General features: G+C 40.8%; 1 protein-coding gene and 1 pseudogene across 1 annotated transcript; both read right to left on the bottom strand.

Annotated features, from left to right (window-relative positions):
- Positions 1-1,936: 1,936 nt before the first annotated feature.
- On the bottom strand, positions 1,937-8,107 carry LOC130490517 (vomeronasal type-2 receptor 26-like; annotated as a pseudogene).
- Positions 8,108-10,816: 2,709 nt separating this feature from the next.
- LOC130490516 (vomeronasal type-2 receptor 26-like) lies at positions 10,817-18,307 on the bottom strand. Its single transcript, XM_056864340.1, has 6 exons — positions 18,165-18,307; positions 17,027-17,318; positions 16,152-16,224; positions 15,260-15,597; positions 13,511-13,637; positions 10,817-11,733 (listed from the first exon to the last, which is right to left on the bottom strand). Exons 1-6 carry the CDS (start codon positions 18,305-18,307, stop codon positions 10,817-10,819), a joined length of 1,890 nt encoding a protein of 629 aa, XP_056720318.1.
- Positions 18,308-19,733: the final 1,426 nt, after the last annotated feature.

Raw genomic sequence — 19,733 nt, 5'->3', positions numbered from 1 at the left:
GAGCAAGAATCCAGCAGCACCTTAAAGACTAACATTTCTGGCAGGGTATGAGTTTTCGTGAGCCACCTCTCACTTCTTCAGATACAGCTAGAGTGTGTCACCATGGTGCAGAGTGGTAAGCTGCAGTACTGCAGTCCAAGCTCTGCTCACGACCTGAGTTTGATCCCAACAGAAATTGGTTTCAGGTAGCAGGCTCAAGGTTGACTCAGCCTTCCATCCTTCCAAGGTTGGTAAAATGAGTACCCAGCTTGCTGGGGGTAAAGGGAAAATGACTGGGGAAGGCACTGGCAAACCACCCCATAAACAAAGTCTGCCTAGAAAACGTCGGGATGTGATGTCACCCCATGGGTCAGGAATGACCCGGCGCTTGCACAGGGGACCTTTACCTTTTTAAGGTGCTTCTGACAGACTAGCACGGCTACCCATCATGATCTATCAACTACAATTGTCAAGTTGCCACCTACTGGTAGTTCGCCCACTGAAATAAGCCCTCCTGGTGAGAACAGCCCATGTTGCTTCGATCATAATGTTAGCCAAAATGCCGGGTTACGAATTATCATATGGGGGAATTAGCATTCAATAACCCGCACTGGACATAACTTAAGCAGGATGCAACCTTTGTCTACCAGAGTCCATACCATGACCAGAAAATAAGGCAGAAGCAATAGAATTAGGTTTAAAAGAATTTTACTCAAATTATATGTTCACACACGCATACAAAAATAACATACACTCACACAACATACAGAGTCTAGGAATCAAAGGTGTTATAGTAGAGACATTTGCCAATGTGGGAGGACCTCTGAAGACGGGTAATACTACACCTGGTCCAGAAGCAGATTTCCGAGGTTCCATGCAGCTAAAGGAGGGGGAAGGGGTAGGGATTCCCGTGGCTTAACCAGCAAGGCTGGGGAGCTGTGTGGTCTGGCATTGCTACCCAGACTAACAGAATAACAGTGAGTGTGTGAGGGAGAGAGAGAGCGCTGGCGTATGGATGAGAGTGAGCCCAGATATACTCTCTCTCTGGGGTGGGGGAAGTTGGGTTTTCCCCCTCATGGTTCCCAGGGTGAACATAAGGTGATAATGACTCTAATGGTCGGCTACTGGGGTGGGGCAGGAGGGTGATTGAGACGGGCTAACTAGAACCTATGTGCTTTGCGCAATTCCAGGAGGTCCGGGAGACAATTATTGATGGGTTTATTGAGTTTGACACAAAGGCGCAAACAGCTGCATCTGGGGTGAATCACTTCCTGGTTTCCTGAGGTACGATCTCTGGCTGCTGCTATCTCAGAGGCTTCCGATGAGTCGTTAGTCATGTAGATGGAGGGGTGGGGGGGAATGACTGCATACATGTCAGGTCTCTTGCGAAATGACAGCTGCTGGAGACACGATCTGGGCACAGAGATAGAAAATGAATTCCCTCTGGTTCTTCCTTCTTGCTAATGCGGGGGCCTTTGTCCATAACGTCTGGGCTTGACCCCCGTCTAATGGCAGTGACACGTGTCTCCAGGTAGCACAGGCTTGGAGGAGGGCCACTGCTTGGCTACAATTATTACCACCCAATAGAATATGCTGTCTGAGGAGGTGGGGATATGTGTTTAGGAAGTTGTTCAAGGACAATTTATTTGCTAGGGCTTTTAATAGGGTGCAGGTTGCAAACATTTGGGGTGGGTGGGCTATTCTACATTGTGTGTTTTATATATTGTTATGTTTTAATTGTGGATTTTTAAAGCTACTTACCGGTAGAACCACAAAAGGCAGGGTATAAATATTTTATAAAACAGCTACAAATAAAATGTTGTTTGCCTCCACAATAATAATATAATAGGTTATTTCATATACAATGTATTCTGCTTGTTCTTTCCTTTTCAAAATCCCTCCTAGCCTCCTTCAGTTAGAGGCATTTTTGGAGAAACAGAGAGGAGACTTGAATATATTAATCTGTTCTTGAACTCTTACTTCTCCAAATTAGATGCCCCTGGTTATTTAGCTGAGGTTTCAGGACAATTATATAACATTTGGGGGCAAAAATGCATCCAAGTAAGCCAGCACTAGAGGCCAAGATTGAAAAGATCTCCACAGCCACCATATATTTTCCTTTAGAACTCAGGTAAACTGGAACAAATGATATCCAAACACTGCAAAAGACCAACATGCTGAAAGTGATGAACTTGGCTTCATTGAAAGTGTCAGGTAACTTCCTTGCAAAGAAAGCCACAGTGAAGCTGACCATTGCTGTTAATGCCATGTATCCCAGAACAGAATAAAACATAGCAACTGACCCTTTATTACACTCTACCACTGTTTCTTCAGCCAGAGACTTCATGTCAACATCTGGGAATGGTGGAGCAGTACATAGCCAAACGGTACAAATAACTACTTGGACAAGGGAGCCAGAAAGAACAACCATGTTTGTGAGTCTTTTGCCTATCCAGATTCTCATTCTGGATCCAGGCTTGGTAGCCATGAAAGCCAGAACCACATTGATGGTTTTGGCCAAGACAGAAGAAACAGCCACTGAGAAGGTGATGCCAAAAGCCATTTGTCGGAGAGGACAGGTCATGATTCCAGGGTGACCAATGTATAACAGTGAGGAAAGGAAGCAGAGGATGAGGGAAATGAGGAGAAGGTAAGTGAGATCCTGATTGTTGGCTTTGACAATGGGGGTATTCTGATGCTTAATGAAGATTCCAAGAACCACGACTGTGATCAAAGCAAGGGAGCAAGCCAGGAGAGCTAAGGAGATGCCCAGATCTTCATTAAAAGAAAGGAAGCTTAAAACTTTGGGAAGACAGTGATCTCGTTCTTTGTTGGCATACTGATATTCTGGGCATTGGAAACACTTATCCATGTCTGAAAAACAGAATCAATGCTATTTCATGAACTCCTTTTTAAAATGCAGTAGGAGAATTATCTTACCAGCTTTTTAACAACTGAGGATTGGTCTCTGTTGTGTCAGTAACCCAATAAATCTTGGATGTGGCCAGAAACATGAGCGCTTGCATGAAGGTCTTTGCCCTTTGGCTCTTAGACTATGTCTTGCTGCCTGTCTTCAAATACGCCAGCCAATGAGCCCATTAACTAGATTTTGATGGGGCCTGTTTGTTTGCTTATCTACTTGTTAATTAAATATAATGTTGTAAGTTACACCCAGACTTTTAAAGGAGAAAAGTAGGGTGTAAATACTTAACTAAACAAACTCTTGTCTATAACATAATAGCTACTACCTCATATGTCATCTTGTAACCTAGGCAATGATGCCCATGTCAGATTCAGTATTTCTAAAATTTTTCTATTTTTTGCACACCTTCAAAATTTCCAGAAATTTGACATTTCTAACCTACATTACTCTTTTGAAGCACCAAGCCAAAACATTTCTGTTTTACCAGCCTTTTAAGTAAGAAGCTGATCTTTTAACATCATATTGATAAACTTAACATAAGACCTGTTTTTATGCTCTGGTTAGGTTTATAATAAATAATTTATTAATTGTCAAATCTTTTATGGCATTTCATTTTTCCTTTGCAAGCCAACTTGAGCAGTTTCACTGGAGAGATGATGGAGAATTTTTTCCAAATAAATGAATGAATGAATGAATGAAGAGTAACTTCAATTTTATTTGGGCAATTTCCAAATACATTGAATTATTTAGATTACTTAGACATATTTGAACACTGCATTCTCCTTTCTCATTCTGCAAACATAGCGTCTCATGAAGCAAAAAGAAGCCCATGCACCAAATAATGTGTGATGAGCACAGGTAAGATAGTGCTTGATGTGATGGCATGATGCTTCTTACCTTTCTGCTCTGAAATCTTTCCATCTGGACATGGAGCACAGTCATAGCAACAAAATGGCTTCCCTTCCCCCTTTTTCCTGTGGTAACCTGGAAGGCATTTCTCATTGCATAAGGAAGAAGGTGGCACCTATTCAGGAACAAGAGTGGGAGGCATTTCCCCATGCTTATTACAATGAGAAAAGTATTGCCTAATATAAATTTGAACTAAACCATTTTTTTTTACATATATTCAAATCCCAACAACTTTGCATTTGGCTTTTTGAATAGAAATCTCAATTTAATGAGTCTTTTTTAGGCTTGAAGTTTACCCATAGAACCTAAATCTTGGAGAAAACACACTTTCTTTGGAAAGCCCTGCTAAACCACTCTTTACCCAGTCGACTCAGAGAAAGTTCTAACTCGCTGTGGGGCTTGTTCCCATTTCTTACTAGAGAATGACAGCTATGAAGAAGAAGTCTCCGAGTTAGTATTTCAGAGTTCAGCAATGTACAGCAAGGGAGGAAGACACATGCGTAACAAGGTACAAAAACACTGAATTTATCAAAATTTACATTATAATTTTTAAATAACCCACATAATTTTGATAGCATTTGCTGCGCTTTTTTAAGACAGGAAGAGCCCTGGAGCATCTCACAGGTGACCTATCTGTATCATCACCTATTTTATTGACAACCACTGTTCTGGAAGGGACAAGACTTCCCCTGATGTTGCCTCCTAGCACTAGCATTCAGAGGTTTGCTGCTTACGGAGGTGGTGGCTCCCTTCAGCGATCATGGCTGACAGCAAATGTGGCACCTATCCTCCAGGAATATGTTTAATCATTTTCAAAGCCATCTGTGCTAGCATCCATGACTATACTAGTAGCCATCCAACCATTGGCAGTGAATTCCATAATGTATTTGCTCACTCAGTAAAGCAGTACTACCTTCTTCCTTTCAACATGTCCTTCCATGCTGAATCTATGGCTCATCCTACTTTTCCTTTTAAAGAACATATTGATAGTGACAATGTTACTAATACTGATCAGATATTCATGTTTTTAAAAGTACAATATGAGTGTCCAGGGGCTTGGGAGGGATACATGGTCTAGAACATTCATATAACACAATTACATTCTACTGCAGAGCTGACCTGGGATAAAGGGCAGGAGAAATATTCCTAACAGGTTACATCTGACAATCCTTACATATTGTCCACAGTGGGTTAGAACAATTTCTTCTCCATTGGTTTCTCCCTCTTTTTCTCTTGCTCCCTCTATTTCTTCTCCCCCTATTCCTTTCCTCCCACCACAATTTTATCTAACACATTTTAAAGAAATAAATTTGACCACGTTCAGCATTCTGCAGCTTCAAGAGTAAAATTGGCCATGCTTTGTCCTTGTTAGACACTTTGTGAGAGGGGTACACAAATTGGCGCACTTCTTTGTTTGGCTGTGTACTTTAGATCCTATAGTTAGTTCCCACCTGATTAAATGTGCTATGCCATGCAATGCTGTCTTCATTAATGGTGAATTCTGTGCCTGGGGAAGCCTGGGGATCCATCGATCCTACTTTCACTCTTAAGAAGGAATTGTTTGGGAAGCTAACCCAGTTTGTAATATCAAATCCACTTCTTATTTCCCCACTCTCATCAAATGACACTTCATCTCCAGCGCTGTTGTTAAATGAGATGCCCCTCAAGAAAGGGTGAAGCTACATTGGAAGAAGTAAAATTTGTATAAAATGGTGAAGGGTGGTGTCATTTTCTCGGTAGTGCATATTGAGAATGCTTAAGTACACACTTTTAAGAGTTCAGTTTCCTTGCTGATGAATTTAAGTGTGTGAATGTGCTTTCATAACAGTATTTTTTTATGCAAACCTGAAGAGGGAACGTTTTATGATGGCCCCTCCATATTACCCATATGATTTTTTCCATGATTTGGGATGATTTCCTGTTTAGTAATCCTGTTTCTTTTTATTATCCTTTATTCCCTCTCCAATACATAGCAAACTGTAGCTTTGGAAGGGCATGCTAAAGCACTGAAGCATGGAAGGAAAAGATACCACATACTCTCATCCAACAACCCTTCAGTGAAATTCAAAACAACCCCTGAGCTGCTAGTTCTCTTTTAAATATATTAAAATAAATATATTAAAAATACTAAATATAGACAGCTTCTTGGGACTGAGAAAAAGTTACCTTCCAAGGTTGGAAATGCAGAGGCTTCAGTTTGTCTCCATCCATCACTGCTCTGGGGTTGAATCTGGTTGTGAGCATGGCATGCAAAGAATGTGCTATGGCATAGACAGCATTGTAGATGCTGTACCTTTGGCCAGCTAACGTCATTACAAAATCAGTTCCAGGAAGGCTCTTGAATTTATCTTCCTCATTACAGCTCATCTTGTCCTCCTTGAAATCTGGCAGTAAACAGTGTGATGTCTCATTCCAAATGACCCTGAAAATGTCATCCCATGTTGGCCAATGAGTACTTAAGAAGTGAAGGAAATTTTGGAACCCTGGAGCCTCATTGGAGTGAACTGCGAAGGATAAAGCACCATGGAAAGCTTGTTTTATGAACAGCCATTTTGATATAGATAATTCAAAATCCCAGTGGGCTGTCATGACCCACACTTTACCTATAGGTATGTGCGCATTTTTTGACGTTAATAGCAAAATAAACAAAGCCTTTGTGGTATGAATGTCTAAATATACAACAAGCACTTTAGCTTGGGATATGTTTAAAAAAAGGGACATGTTCCGAAAGTGTTCTAAAAAATTTGGAACACTCAAATAAAAATTCAGGGTTATTATTCTTTCTGTAAAGGCAATGCAGATGCCACTATGGGCAAGCATTGGAGACAGCATGCGTATGAAATTTTCTCCTTTATCGTCATGGGTTGCAATGATACCCACCCACTTCCATTGGAAATGCAGAAGTAATTGGACAATCCCGTTATATTGATGTCTTTCATTGGGAACCACCCGGTAGAAAACAGGGTGCTTGACCGAATAATGTTTCTGTGAATCAAAGAAGGAATAAGCAACCTGAAGAAAAAAAGTTGACAAGTGGAGATGTGCTTATCATACAAACCTATCTGTACATCATATGTCTGTTTTATGTCCATCGCATCATCAACAAGCCTGTACTCCATAGTCTTCATTTTCTAAAAATATATATTTTGTTAAAATTCTTGAGCTCTAATGAGCCTGTTTTAGGGAAATATATGTTTAGGACATTGGATGCCATAGCATATAATTCCTTAGCCTCTATTTCAGAACTTTACATTTGTTGATAATAATATATGACATTTGTTGAATACTTCATACACCCCATGCACCACATACCTGTGGAATCTTATAAATGGCTAAGATATTGGCCATTGAGACAGATGTTTCAGAGTCAGGTCCCCCAATAACAGCTACAAGATTCATCTTGGTGTTACAGTTGTAGTTGGGGACAGGACTCTCCTGGATATCAGTAAGGCTCAGGATGCTCTTATAAACTATCCTTGCATCAAAGTAACTATGATTAATGTAGAACCCCAGCGTGGTGTTTGGTAAGATCTTGACATTTTTATTGATCTCCTTTACAGTATACACCAAAGAGAGGGCACATAGATTGTCTTCTGGTATCGGCCTGAAATGAGAAATTATATGTTTTGTAAGCTCACCACGCTGTATCCGGCAGTATGAAAATGAAGGCTGAAAATCCAATCTGAGGGAAGACAGGCCAATTAAAAAAATGTCAAGAGGAAAGAGTTCCACATAGGCTAGTGGAGAGCAAAAACAAAATGAAGAAAGACTCCGTATGTTAAGTTGAAGTGCACATGCAATTAAGACAATACATTTCATGTTAAAAAATAAAGTATCAACTATGCAAAGATTTATGCAGGAGTAAAATCCATTGCTCTGAATAGACCTCTGAGCAATCATGCACCATAGTGGGCTGTAAGCCTAGCTTCTTGATAAGGAAATATTCTTATTTATTCTGAGAATTTTAACATACTTTTCGCCACACCAAGATTCAAAGTGAGTTATACTGATAATAAAAACAGCATACAATTAAATATCTCTAGAAACTAACAATCAACTCTATCATTAAACGTGATTCAGTGGCAGAGAATTTGTAAAGAACCTATCCTGGTGTATCACTGAAATCGTGCGGAGGGGGGAGGATTGATCTTACACACGTAGCTGAACAACCCATGGGTTAGGATGTTGCTTGAAGTCTGTAACGTGATAATAGGTTTCAAAGAGAGAAGCAATCCCACCAATGATGAAGTGGCCTTTCTGATAATATTTGTGGGGGATCTGAAGGGGATCATCCATGCGGCACATAGTGGTTTGAGCCGTACACTGTACTTGGAGGAGCAGCAATAACAGTAGCAATAGAAATGCCATTCCCACCCTGAAAGCAATTTTTCCTCTCCCTCTCTCAATGCTAACTCATGTATATTTAAACTACTATCATCAAACATTCAATGTATGTGATACATGGCCTGTAAAAAATATAAAGGGAAGCAACCAGCTTGGCAGAACTCTGGGTGCCTATAATTCCCAACTATAATTATGATAAAGTGGTAAATATAGGTTTCTAGAGTGTGGCTATGAATAATGTTTACGATCTCTGAAAAAACGTATGTGCTTTAGTGACAAGGTCAATGAATCCTAGAATTGTGAGATAATGACTGAGTTCACTATCACCTCCCTACGGTATTGTGTTCCACATAATGTAGTATGAAGCACAGATCTGTTAATTAAAGGAAACATGGTTGTCTGACCTGATCAGAACTTGTTATATGTTTTAGGGGAACATACTTAATTTTGCTTCCTCCACTTTACCTTCACAGAGGGTGTGTTTACCATACTGGGGAGCCCCAAGCCTGCTACTCGATTATACACATTTTAACTTTGAAATTAGTTTTCCTAAAGAAGCCAATACCTAAAGAGTCACTTTCTATGCTCCTTTTTTTGCCAAGTTAATATACTTTTCAGAGGAGTGCATCATAATAAATGAATGAAGGGAAGACAATATGAGTTAGGAAGAGAACAAAAAGTAAACAAGAAACATAGGAAAGTTGCAGAATGTCTTCATGAGAGCCATGAATTGACGCCAGGAACTCAGTTGGAGGAAAAAATTCCCAAATACCACAAAACAGTAGCAGGTTGAAGGTATTCGACTTAATGTCATTAAAATTGTCTAGCAACTTCCTAGGTGGGAAAGCCTTTGTGAAGTGATGTAGCTCAATAAAGAGTTAAAAATGGAATGTTTTGTCTTTGTTTCACAGTGCAACATCTCTGTCTTACTGGCCCTCTGGAAGTGAGCCAAGTCCCGCAGGGCTTGGGTCCCCCTAGACAGAAAGTCTATGATTTCTCCAGCATTACATGCAGGTCAAAATCTGGGAATGGGGCTGATGGTTTCAGCAATCGTGTACAAATTACTTGGATGATGGAACAGGATAGAAGAATATAGTGGCTCTGTCCATAACCCTGCCCCATTGCCACATCTGGATTCTGGAATTGTGGTTAGGAAAGTAAAAATGACAGTCCTTTGTTGTTGTTATTGTTGCAAACACAGAAGGCCAAAAACGCATGATCCCTTAACCCAGTTTATTCCCCGTTTCAGCCACGATCAAATTTACCCGGGCTGGGGGGAAAACTGTATGCAGTACCTTGAAAAGCAGGGATGAAACTGTGCCAATCGATCCATGTAACAGAAAATGCGGGACACATGAAGTCCCTGTTTAGTTTGGCACACACCCCACGCCCCCTGGTGACTGGCCATTTCAAATTGACCAATGAGGGCTTTCCCTGCCCCAGGAAATGACCAATCACCAGGGGCGGGGGTGTTGCAAGCTAAACAGGAACTGAGTTTTTGGCCAGAAGAAACAACCACTGAAAAACTGCGGCCAGATCTGGTTTTTTTACAGGTGGCAGTTAGTCTCTCAGGTTGCCCAAACAATAAAAAAGAGCAGAAGAAGCTACCCAAGAAGAAAGTAAGTAGAGTATAAGTGAGGCTTCAATTAGTGATATTATTAACATTGATTAATCAACAACATGCATGGAAGAGTAACCATAGCTGAAATAAGAGATTTTGTACAATCCTGTCTAGGGAAGAACAAGACTAGTTGGGAAAGGGGAAAGTATGGCCATGAACCACTACTAGGCTACTAGTTAAAATGGATACTAGTCATGATGCATACCTATTCTCTCCAGGATCAGAGGACCATGCTGAATATATTAGGTGCTGTGGAACACAGGTAGGATAATGCTACTGAAGTCGTCTTGTTTGTGGGCTTCCTAGAGGCACCTGGTTGGCCACTGTGTGTACAGACTGCTGGACTTGATGGGTCTTGGTCTGATACAGCATGGCTTTTCTTATGTTATTATGTTCTTAACCAGTACCCTGAAATATGTTCGGTAGAAATTTAGCCTTAGGATCACCATCCCTCTTAGGCCAAAGGAGGGATCTTATGGAATATCAGACAGACAGTCAAGAAAACTTATTTGTAAAAGTAGGCAGTGGTTAGATAATATTCTTTAACCCTGCAAAAGCCTCCAGGTGGAGTTTGTTTACTTGCTCCACCAGGAATACCCACACACCTTGTAGTACAGTATTAACACTACAGATCAAGTCTAGATTTGCAAGGGAAGAAATGGGGGAAGGGATGGGGGAAGAGGGGAGCAACTGATGAGGTGTATGATGGAATCACCAGTGATCTGACCACATGACCCCACAATTTTATTATGCAATGATAATAAATTGGGTTAATTCATACACTATGCGTGGGTTTCATATTCTGCTGGACAGATTTTTTTTCTGACTTCCCCTTCTCATAGCAGACCACAGAATTGAATGAAATATTGTTCCTGGGGGATAGGGGACCTTGTGAAACAAAATGAGGAGGGTCTACAGGGAATAGTGGGGTTGCCAATTTAGTCTAGATCCAGCCCAAAGTGTGCTGTTCTTTCCTGTCCAAAATATCTCCTAACCTCTTTCAGAGAGAAGGGAATTCCTGAAGGAACAGGGAGCACATTTTAATCAGATCTTGTACTCTTGCTTCTCCATGTTAGCTGCCCGTGACTATTTAGCTGAGGCCTCAAGACAATGATATAACATTTGGGTGCAAAAATGCATCCAAGTAAGCCAGCACCGGAGGCCAAGATCGAAAAGATCTCCACAGCCACCATATATTTTCCCTTGGTGCTTTGGTAAGTTGGAACAAATGATATCCAAACACTGCAAAAGAGCAACATGCTAAAAGTGATGAACTTGGCTTCATTAAAAGTGTCTGGCAACTTCCTAGCAAAGAAAGCCACAATGAAGCTGACCATTGCTGTTAATGCCATATATCCCAGAACAGAATAAAACATGGCAACTGACCCTTTATTACATTCTACCACTGTTTCTTCAACCAGAGACTTCATGTCAACATCTGGGAATGGAGGAGCAGTACATAGCCAAATGGTACAAAGAACTACTTGAATAAGGGAGCCAGAAAGAACAACTATGTTTGTGAGTCTTTTGCCTATCCAGATTCTCATTCTGGATCCAGGCTTGGTAGCCATGAACGCCAGAACCACATTGGTGGTTTTGGCCAAGACAGAAGAAACAGCCACTGAGAAGGTGATGCCAAAAGCCATTTGCCGGAGAGGACAGGTCACGATTCCAGGGTGACCGATGTATAACAATGAGGAAAGGAAGCAGAGGATGAGGGAAATGAGGAGAAGGTAAGTGAGATCCTGATTGTTGGCTTTGACAACGGGGGTATTCTGATGCTTAATGAAGATTCCAAGAACCACGACTGTGATCAAAGCAAGGGAGCACGCCAGGAGAGCTAAGGTGATGCCCAGATCTTCATTAAAAGAAAGGAAGCTTAAAACTTTGGGAAGACATCGATCTCGTTCTTTGTTGGCATACTGATCTTCTGGGCATCGGAAACAGCTATCCACGTCTGAAAAATAGAATCAATGCTATTTCATGAACTTCTTTTTAGAATGTAATAGGAATATCATCTTACTAGCTTTTTAACAACTTTGCTGAGAATTGGTCTCTATTCCTTCAGGAACCCAATGAAGCTTGGATGTGGCCAGAAACATGAGCCCTTGTATAAAGTTCAAGAGGAAAGAGCCCAAAGGCCTGTGGCTTGCTGCCTGACTTCAAATACACCAGCCAATGATCCCATTAACTAGATTTTGATTGGGTCCTCCTGTTTGTTTGCTTATCTACTTCTTAAGCAGACTTTTTAAGGGTACAAGTAGGGTGTAAATACTTAAATAAATAAACTCTTGTATATAACATAAAAACTCCTCCCTCATATGTCATCCTGTAACCCTGGCAATGATGCCCATGTTGAGATTCAGTATTTCTAAGTTTATCTCCCCCTGGCTTAGTTGGCATCCCAGCTGTTCAGGTCCGGAGTATACTAAAATGTTTCTTGTAGAAGAAAATACACAGTTTACAGCTGGAATGGCAATGTTCTGTGCAGCTCCCTGTAGAATCCCTCAGACGCTGCTGAGAATGTTGGTATGCCAATAATTTTAATGAGTAGTATAAACAGTTTGTAATAATTGTGCAAATAACTATTTTACAATTTGTATAAACCCGTGGATAGAGTGTAATACTAAGGGTTTCAGTGGTAAATTGTGAAGAGCTGTGCTGGTCTGTGACTGTTTTAATAAAGATTGATTGAAGTTTTAAGGGCTGTTAATGTAACTCTATTCTATTTTTGCACAGCTGCAAAATTTCCACAAATTTTACATTTTTAACCTAAGCTACTCGCTTTTAAGCACCAAGCCAAAACATTTCTGATTTACCAGCCTTTTAAATAAGAGGCTGATCTTTTAACATCATATTGATAGTCTTAGCATAAGACCTATTTTAAGTCTCTGAGTGTTTGATGCTATTTTTATGCTCTGGCTTGGTTTATATTAATTTATTCAATGCAAAATATTTTATGGCATTTCATTTTTAAGTGTTCCTTTGCAAGCCAACTTGAGCAGTTTCACTGGAGAGATGACAGAGAAATTTTCCAAAGGAATGAATGAATGAATGAATGGCTAATAACTTCAATTTTATTTGAGCAATTTTCAAATACATTGCATGATTTAATGTGCATTCCTCAGCCTGAAGGGCGAAATCTGGTGTCCGAGCAAGTTACACCAACGTTAGTGGCCCGAACGCTGGTTGCTGGGTACTGCCGTGGCAGTGCCACACCAGGACGCTGACGACGGGGCCTTCCACCGGCATCCCACTGGTGTCAAAGCCCGAGCCAGCATCACGGGAGGTGTTCCTAGGGTGTTCCGGAATCCCAGAAGGCGTTCTCGGGGTGTTACGATGCTGGGCTGGGGAAGGAGCTGCCTTTAAGCAGCCTCCAAAGCCCTTTTGGGCTGGGAATGCCCCTTTTTATTTTTGAGAGATAAGGCACCTTTTTAGGAGGCATATATCCCGTGCAACCCTATAAAGGGTTGCATGATTTTTTACGCTGCAGGGAGGTTTGGGAAGGGGGCAAAACCTTTGGAGGCAGCACAGCTGCACTGCCTGCTATGACCAGTGCTGGCATTCCTCTCAGGAATGCGCTGTGTGATTGCTTAGACATATTTGGACACTGTATTCTCCTTTCTCCATGTGCAAACATTGTTTCTATGACACAAAAAGATGCCCATGCACCAAATAATGTTTATTGAGCACCGATAAGATAGTGCTTGATGCAATGGCATGATGCTTCTTACCTTTCTGCTCTGAAATCTTTCCATCTGGACATGGAGCACAGTCATAGCAACAAAATGGCTTCCCTTCCCCCTTTTTCCTGTGGGAACCTGGAAGGCATTTCTCATTGCACAAGGAAGAAGGTGGCACCTATTCAGCAACAAAAGTGGAAGGCATTTCACCACACTTATTAAAATGAGAAGAGTATTGCCTAATCTAAATTTGAATTAACCATTTTTTTTTTTTTACACATATTCAAATCCCAACAACTTTGTGTTGGGCTGTTTGAATTGGAACCTCAATTTAATGAGCTTTTTTAGGCTTGAAGTTCACCCGTAGAGCCCATTCCTGAAGGTTGGGTGGAGCTCTTCAGGAGCCGGCATGACCCCGCACCAGCATAGGTGCCACTTTATAAAGTGGCACCTAAACCAGTGCGGGGGCCAACATGCTGGCATTCGAGAGCCGCAGAGCTCCGCCGCCCCCTGCCATCAGCAACGTTACTCGAGGAAATAAATCCCGGAAGGGAACACCAGTGTGGGGGAGGTGTTCCTGGGGTGTACCCAGGGGCGAAGCTAATGCTAGTCAGCCTCCTAACCCGTCTTGCCTTGGGAATGCCCCCTCACACAGCAGCATTGCTATGACAACATTTCTGGTGTCGTAGCCTTGCTGTTCTCAATGGTGTGTCTTTTCCTGTTTTCTATATATATATATTTTGCTTTTTAAATACCTTTTTTACCTCTGCGGCAGCCCAGAAGCCTCCGAAAAGGTGGCGTGGGTGCGCCGCTCTTGCAAGCCAAGGAAATACCCCCCTTCAGGTTTGGGCTGGGAGATGTCTAATTTTAATCCATATTAAATACTCCCACTACCCATTTTAAAACCAGTAAATTCAATAGTATTTATTGAACACAGATTAAGAAATAAATTTGACCACACTCAGCATTCTGTGGATTCAAGAGAAAAACTGGCCATGGTTTGTCCATGTTAGACACTTCGTTAGACCACAAACTGGCGCACTTCTTCGTTTGGCTGTGTACTTTAGATCCAATAGTGAGTTCCCACCTCATTAAATGTGCTATGCCATGCGATGCTGTCTTCATTAATGGTGAATTCTCTGCCTGGGGAAGCCTGGGGATCCATCAAGCCTACTTTCACTCTTAAGAAGGAATTGTTTGGGAAGCTAACCCAGTTTGTAATATCAAATCCACTTCTTATTTCCCCACTCTCATCAAATGACACTTGATCTCCAGCACTGTTGTTAAATGAGATGCCCCTCAAGAAATGGTGAAGCTATATTGGAAGAAGTAAAACTTTTATCAAATGGTGAAGGGGGGTGTCATTTTCTCGGAAGTGCATATGGAGAATCTCTGGGTACACCCTGTTGAAAGTTTAATTTTCTTGCTGACAAATATAACTGGGTGGATGAGCTTTCATATTATTTTTTTTATGTAAACATGAGGAGGAAACCACTTTTTATAATGGCCCCTCCGTATAATCCATATCATTTTGCCATGATTTGGGATGCTTCCCTGCTCATTCTCTGTTTAGTGATCTTGTTTCTTTCTATGTCCCTCTATTCTCTCTCCAATATATAGCAAACTGTAGCTTTGGAAGGGCATGCTAAAACACTGAAGCATGGAAGGAAAATATTCCACAAATTCTCATCTGACCATTCAAAACAGCCTCTGAGCTGCTAATTCTCTTTTAACTATATTAAAATAAATATATTAAAAATACTAAATATAGACAGCTTCTTGTGACTGAGAAAGTGTTACCTTCCAAGGTTGAAAATGCAGAGGTTTCAATTTGTCTCCATCCATCACTGCTCTGGGTTTGAATTTGGTTGTGAGCATGACATGCAAAGAATGTGCTATGGCATAGACAGCATTGTAGATGCTGTACCTTTGGCCAGCTAAGGTCGTTGCAAAATCTATTCCAGGAGGAATCTGAAGTTTATCTCCTTCAGTACAGCTGATCTTGTCCTCCTTAAAATCTGGCAGTAAACAGTGGGATGCCTCATTCCAAACGACCCTGAAAAGGTCATCTCCTGATGGCCAATAAGCACTTAAGAAGTGAAGGAAATTTTGGAACCCTGGAGCCTCATCGGAGTGAACTGCAAAGGATAAAGCACCATGTAAAGCTTGTTTCATGAAAGGCCTTTTCAATATGGATGAATCAAAATCCCAGTGGGCTGTCATGACCCACACTTTACCTAAAGGTATGTGTGCATTTGTTGCCGTTGTTAACAAAATAACCAAAGCCACTGTGGTTTGAATGTCTAAATATATAACAAAGACTTTAGCTTTGGATTTGTTTAAAAAAAAGGAGAGATTTCGAAAGTGTCTTAAAAAATTTGGAACATACAAATAAAAATTCAGGGTTATTATTCTTTCTGTAAAGGCAATGCAGATGCCACTCTGAGTAAGCATTGGAAACAGCATGTTTATGAAATTTTCTCCTTTATCATCATCTGTAGCAATGATCCCCACCCACTTCCATTGGAAATGCAGAAGTAATTGGATGATCCCGTTATATTGATGTCTTTCATTGGGAACAACCTGGTAGAAGACAGGAAGTTTCACCGTATCATGTCTCTCTGAAGTAAATAAGGAATAAGCAACCTGAAGAAAAAATGTTGACAAGTGAAGATGTGTTTATCATGCAAACCTATCTGAATATCATACGTCTGTTTCACGTCCATCACATCATCAACAAGCCTGTACTCCATCATCTTCATTTCCTAAAATATTTATATTTTGTTAAAATTCTCGAGGTCTGATGAGACAATTTTAGATAAATATATGTTTAGGACTTTCTATTCCTTGGCTCCACCATCAACCAAAAGGGAGACTGCAGTCAAGAAATCAGAAGGAGATTGAGACTGGGAAGGGCAGCCATGAAGGAGCTAGATAATATTTTGAAGTGTAAGGATGTGTCACTGGCCACCAAGACTAGATTAATTCATGCCATCATATTCCCTATTACTATGTATGGGTGTGAAAGCTGGACAGTGAAGAAAGCTGATAGGAAGAAATTAGATTCCTTTTAAATGTGGTGTTGGAGGAGAGTGTTACGGATTCCGTGGACTGCCAAAAAAACAAATCAGTGGGTTATAGATCAAATCAGGCCTGAACTGACTCTAGAAGCTAAAATGACTAAACTGAGGCTATCGTATTTTGGTCACATCATGAGACGACAAGAGTCACTGGAAAAGACCGTCATGATAGGAAAAGTGGAGGGCAGCAGGAAAAGAGGAAGACCCAACAAGAGATGGATTGACTCAATAAAGGAAGCCACAGCCTTCAAGGCTGTCAAAGATAGGCTGTCAAAGGCTGTCAAAGATAGGACATTTTGGAGGACTTTCATTCATAGGGTCGCCATGAGTCGGAAGCGACTTGACGGCACTTAACACACACACACATATGTTTAGGATATTGGATGCCATAGCAGATAATTCATTAGCTTTAATTTCAGAACTTTACATTTGTGAACAATAATATATGGCATTTGTTGAACTTTCATACACCCCTTACAATTCATACCTGTGGAATCTTATAAATGGGTAAGAGATTGGCCATCGAGAGAGAGGTTTCTGAGTCTGGTCCCCCAATAACAGCTACAAGATTCATCTTGTTGTTACAGTTGTAGTTGGGGACAGGACTCTCCTGGATATCAGTAAGCCTCAGGATGCTCTTATAAACTATCCTTGCATCAAAGTAACTATGATAGATGTTGAACCCCAGAGTGATGTTTGGTAAGATCTTGACATTTTTATTGATCTCCTTTATAGTATACACCAAAGAGAGGGCACATAGATTGTCTGCTGGTATCGGCCTGAAATGAGAAATTATTTGTTTTTAATCTCATCACACTGCTTCAGACAATATGAAAGGGAAGGCTGAAAATCGAATCTAAGGGAAGGTAGGTAAATTAAGACAATGTCATGAGATAAGAGTTCCATATAGGCTAGTGGAGAGTACAAACAAAATGACGAAAGACCACATACATTATATTGAAGTGCACATAAATTTACATGTAAGACTACCGGCACCTTTGAGCTATATATTTCATGGTAAAAAATAAAGTATCAACTATGCAATGATTTATGCAGGAGTAAAACCCATTGCTCTGAATGGGACTGACTACTGAGCAAACGTGCACTGTAGTGGGCTGTAAACCTAGCATATTAAGAGGGAGGTATTCATATTTATTCAGAGAATTTTAACACATGTTCCTCCACTCCAAGATTCAAGGGAAGTTATACTGATAATAAAAGCAGCATACAATTAAAATTCCCTAGAAAGCCCTGTGGCGCAGAGTGTTAAACTGTAGTACTGCAGTCCAAGCTCTGCTCACGACCTGAGTTCGATCCCCATGGAAGTAGGTTTCAGGTAGCCGGCTCAAGGTTAACTCAGCCTTCAATCCTTCCGAGGTTGGTAAAATGAGTACCCAGCTTGCTGGGGGTAAAGGGAAGATGACTGGGGAAGGCACTGGCAAACCACCCCGTAAACAAAATCTGCCTAGGAAATGTCGGGATGTGACATCACCCCATGTTTCAGGAATGACCCGATGCTTGCACAGGGGACCTTTACCTTTACCTTAGAAAGTAACCAATAACTCTATCATAACGAGCAATTAGGTGGCAGAGAATTTGTAAAGAATCTATCCTGGTGACCTTACACAGGTCGCAGAACAACCCATGGATTTGGATGTTGCTTGAAGTCTACAATGCGATAATAGGTTTCAAAGAGCGAAGCAATCCCACCAATGATGAAGTCGCCTTTCTGATAATATTCATGTGGGATCTGAAGGGGATCATTCATGCTGCATATAGTGGTTTGAGCCGTGCACTGTGCTTGGAGGAGGAGCAATAACAATAGCAAAAGAAATGCCATTCCCACCCTGAATGCAATTTTTCCTCTCCCTCTCTCAATGCTATGTCAGGTACTTTTAAACTCATGGTCATCAAATATTCATCAGGTCACAATACTTTGTCTCCAATGGCTTCTGACTCATATGAAATGTACCTGATACATGCCCTGTAAACCTAAAGGGAAAATCAACTTGGTAGAACTCTGCCTATAATTCCCAATCTTAATTATGGTAAAGTGGTTAATATAGGTTTTTACATTGTGGCTATGATTAATGTTTATGATCTCTGAAAAACTGTATGTGCTTTGGCGACAAGGTCAATGAATCCCTGAATTATGTGATAATGACTGGGTTCACCATCACCTCCCTGTGGTATTGTGTACCTCGTCACGTTGTATGAAGCAGAAGTGTTAATTAAAGGAAACATGGTTGCCTAACCTCATCAAAACTTGTTATATGCTTTAGGGGAACGTATTTAATTTTGCTCATCCACATTACCTTCACCGAGGGTGTGTCTTCAACACTGGGGAGCCCCAAGCCTGCTACTCAGTTAAGCATGTTTTAACTTTGAAATGAGTTTTCCTAAAGAAACCAATACCTAAAGAGCCACTTCCTATGCTACTTTTTTGCCAAGTTAATATGCTTTTGAGAGGCGTGCATCATAATAAATGAAGGAAGGGAAGAAAGTATGAAGTAGGAAAGAGAACAAAAAGTATACAAGAAACATAGGAAAGCTGTCGAATGTCTTCATGAGATCCATGAATTTTTCCTATGAATTCAATAGGAAGAAGGGATCTTCAAAGACCACAAAACAGTAGCAGGCTGAAAGTATTTGACTTGGTGTTGATAACAGTGTCTAGCAACTACCTAGCTAGGAAAGCCACTGTGAAGTGATGTCCTCAATACAGAGTTAAAAAACGGAGCATGGGCCTTCATTTCATACTGCAATTTTTATTTATTTTTTATTTGATTGGATTGGATTTATACTCCACCCTTTCCCACCAGGGCTGGGCTCAGGGCGGCTTACAACCACATTCGCAACAATAAACAAATGTACAAATATAGAAATGTACAAGAAAATAAAATCTAGTAGGGTTAACATGGATACGAAGCACCAAAAACAACATCATTTGTGGGATTCTGTTGTAGAACTAACTATCTTAGCTCTTATTTTCCTTGCTGCCAGAGCAAACAATGATGTTCTATGAGAAATATACTCATTGGAGTCAGACAGCAATAATATGATTTTCTCCTTTTCTGAGTGGAGGTTTGTACCCACTAGTAGCCCATCCAGAAACTTAGTCCTCGGCTGTGCATAGAGTGGGCAATGGAGTAAATAATGGGGTAAATCCTCCTGCACACGGGTATTGCAGATAT

Source organism: Euleptes europaea, chromosome 18, assembly GCF_029931775.1.
Source record: "Euleptes europaea isolate rEulEur1 chromosome 18, rEulEur1.hap1, whole genome shotgun sequence".
Classification (NCBI taxonomy): Eukaryota; Metazoa; Chordata; class Lepidosauria; order Squamata; family Sphaerodactylidae; genus Euleptes; species Euleptes europaea.
Note: the sequence above shows the minus strand (reverse complement) of the source record. Positions and strands in the feature narration are given on the sequence as shown.

Excerpts from the sequence above, each read along its gene's own strand:
- LOC130490516 (XM_056864340.1), bottom strand. The coding sequence starts at position 18,307 with ATGAATGATCCCCTTCAGATCCCACATGAATATTATCAGAAAGGCGAC. Across the intron at positions 16,225-17,026 it reads CCATTTATAAGATTCCACAG|GAAATGAAGATGATGGAGTA; the intron begins GTATGAATTGTA and ends TAAATATTTTAG. Across the intron at positions 13,638-15,259 it reads TGCATTTTCAACCTTGGAAG|GTGCCACCTTCTTCCTTGTG; the intron begins GTAACACTTTCT and ends GTTGCTGAATAG.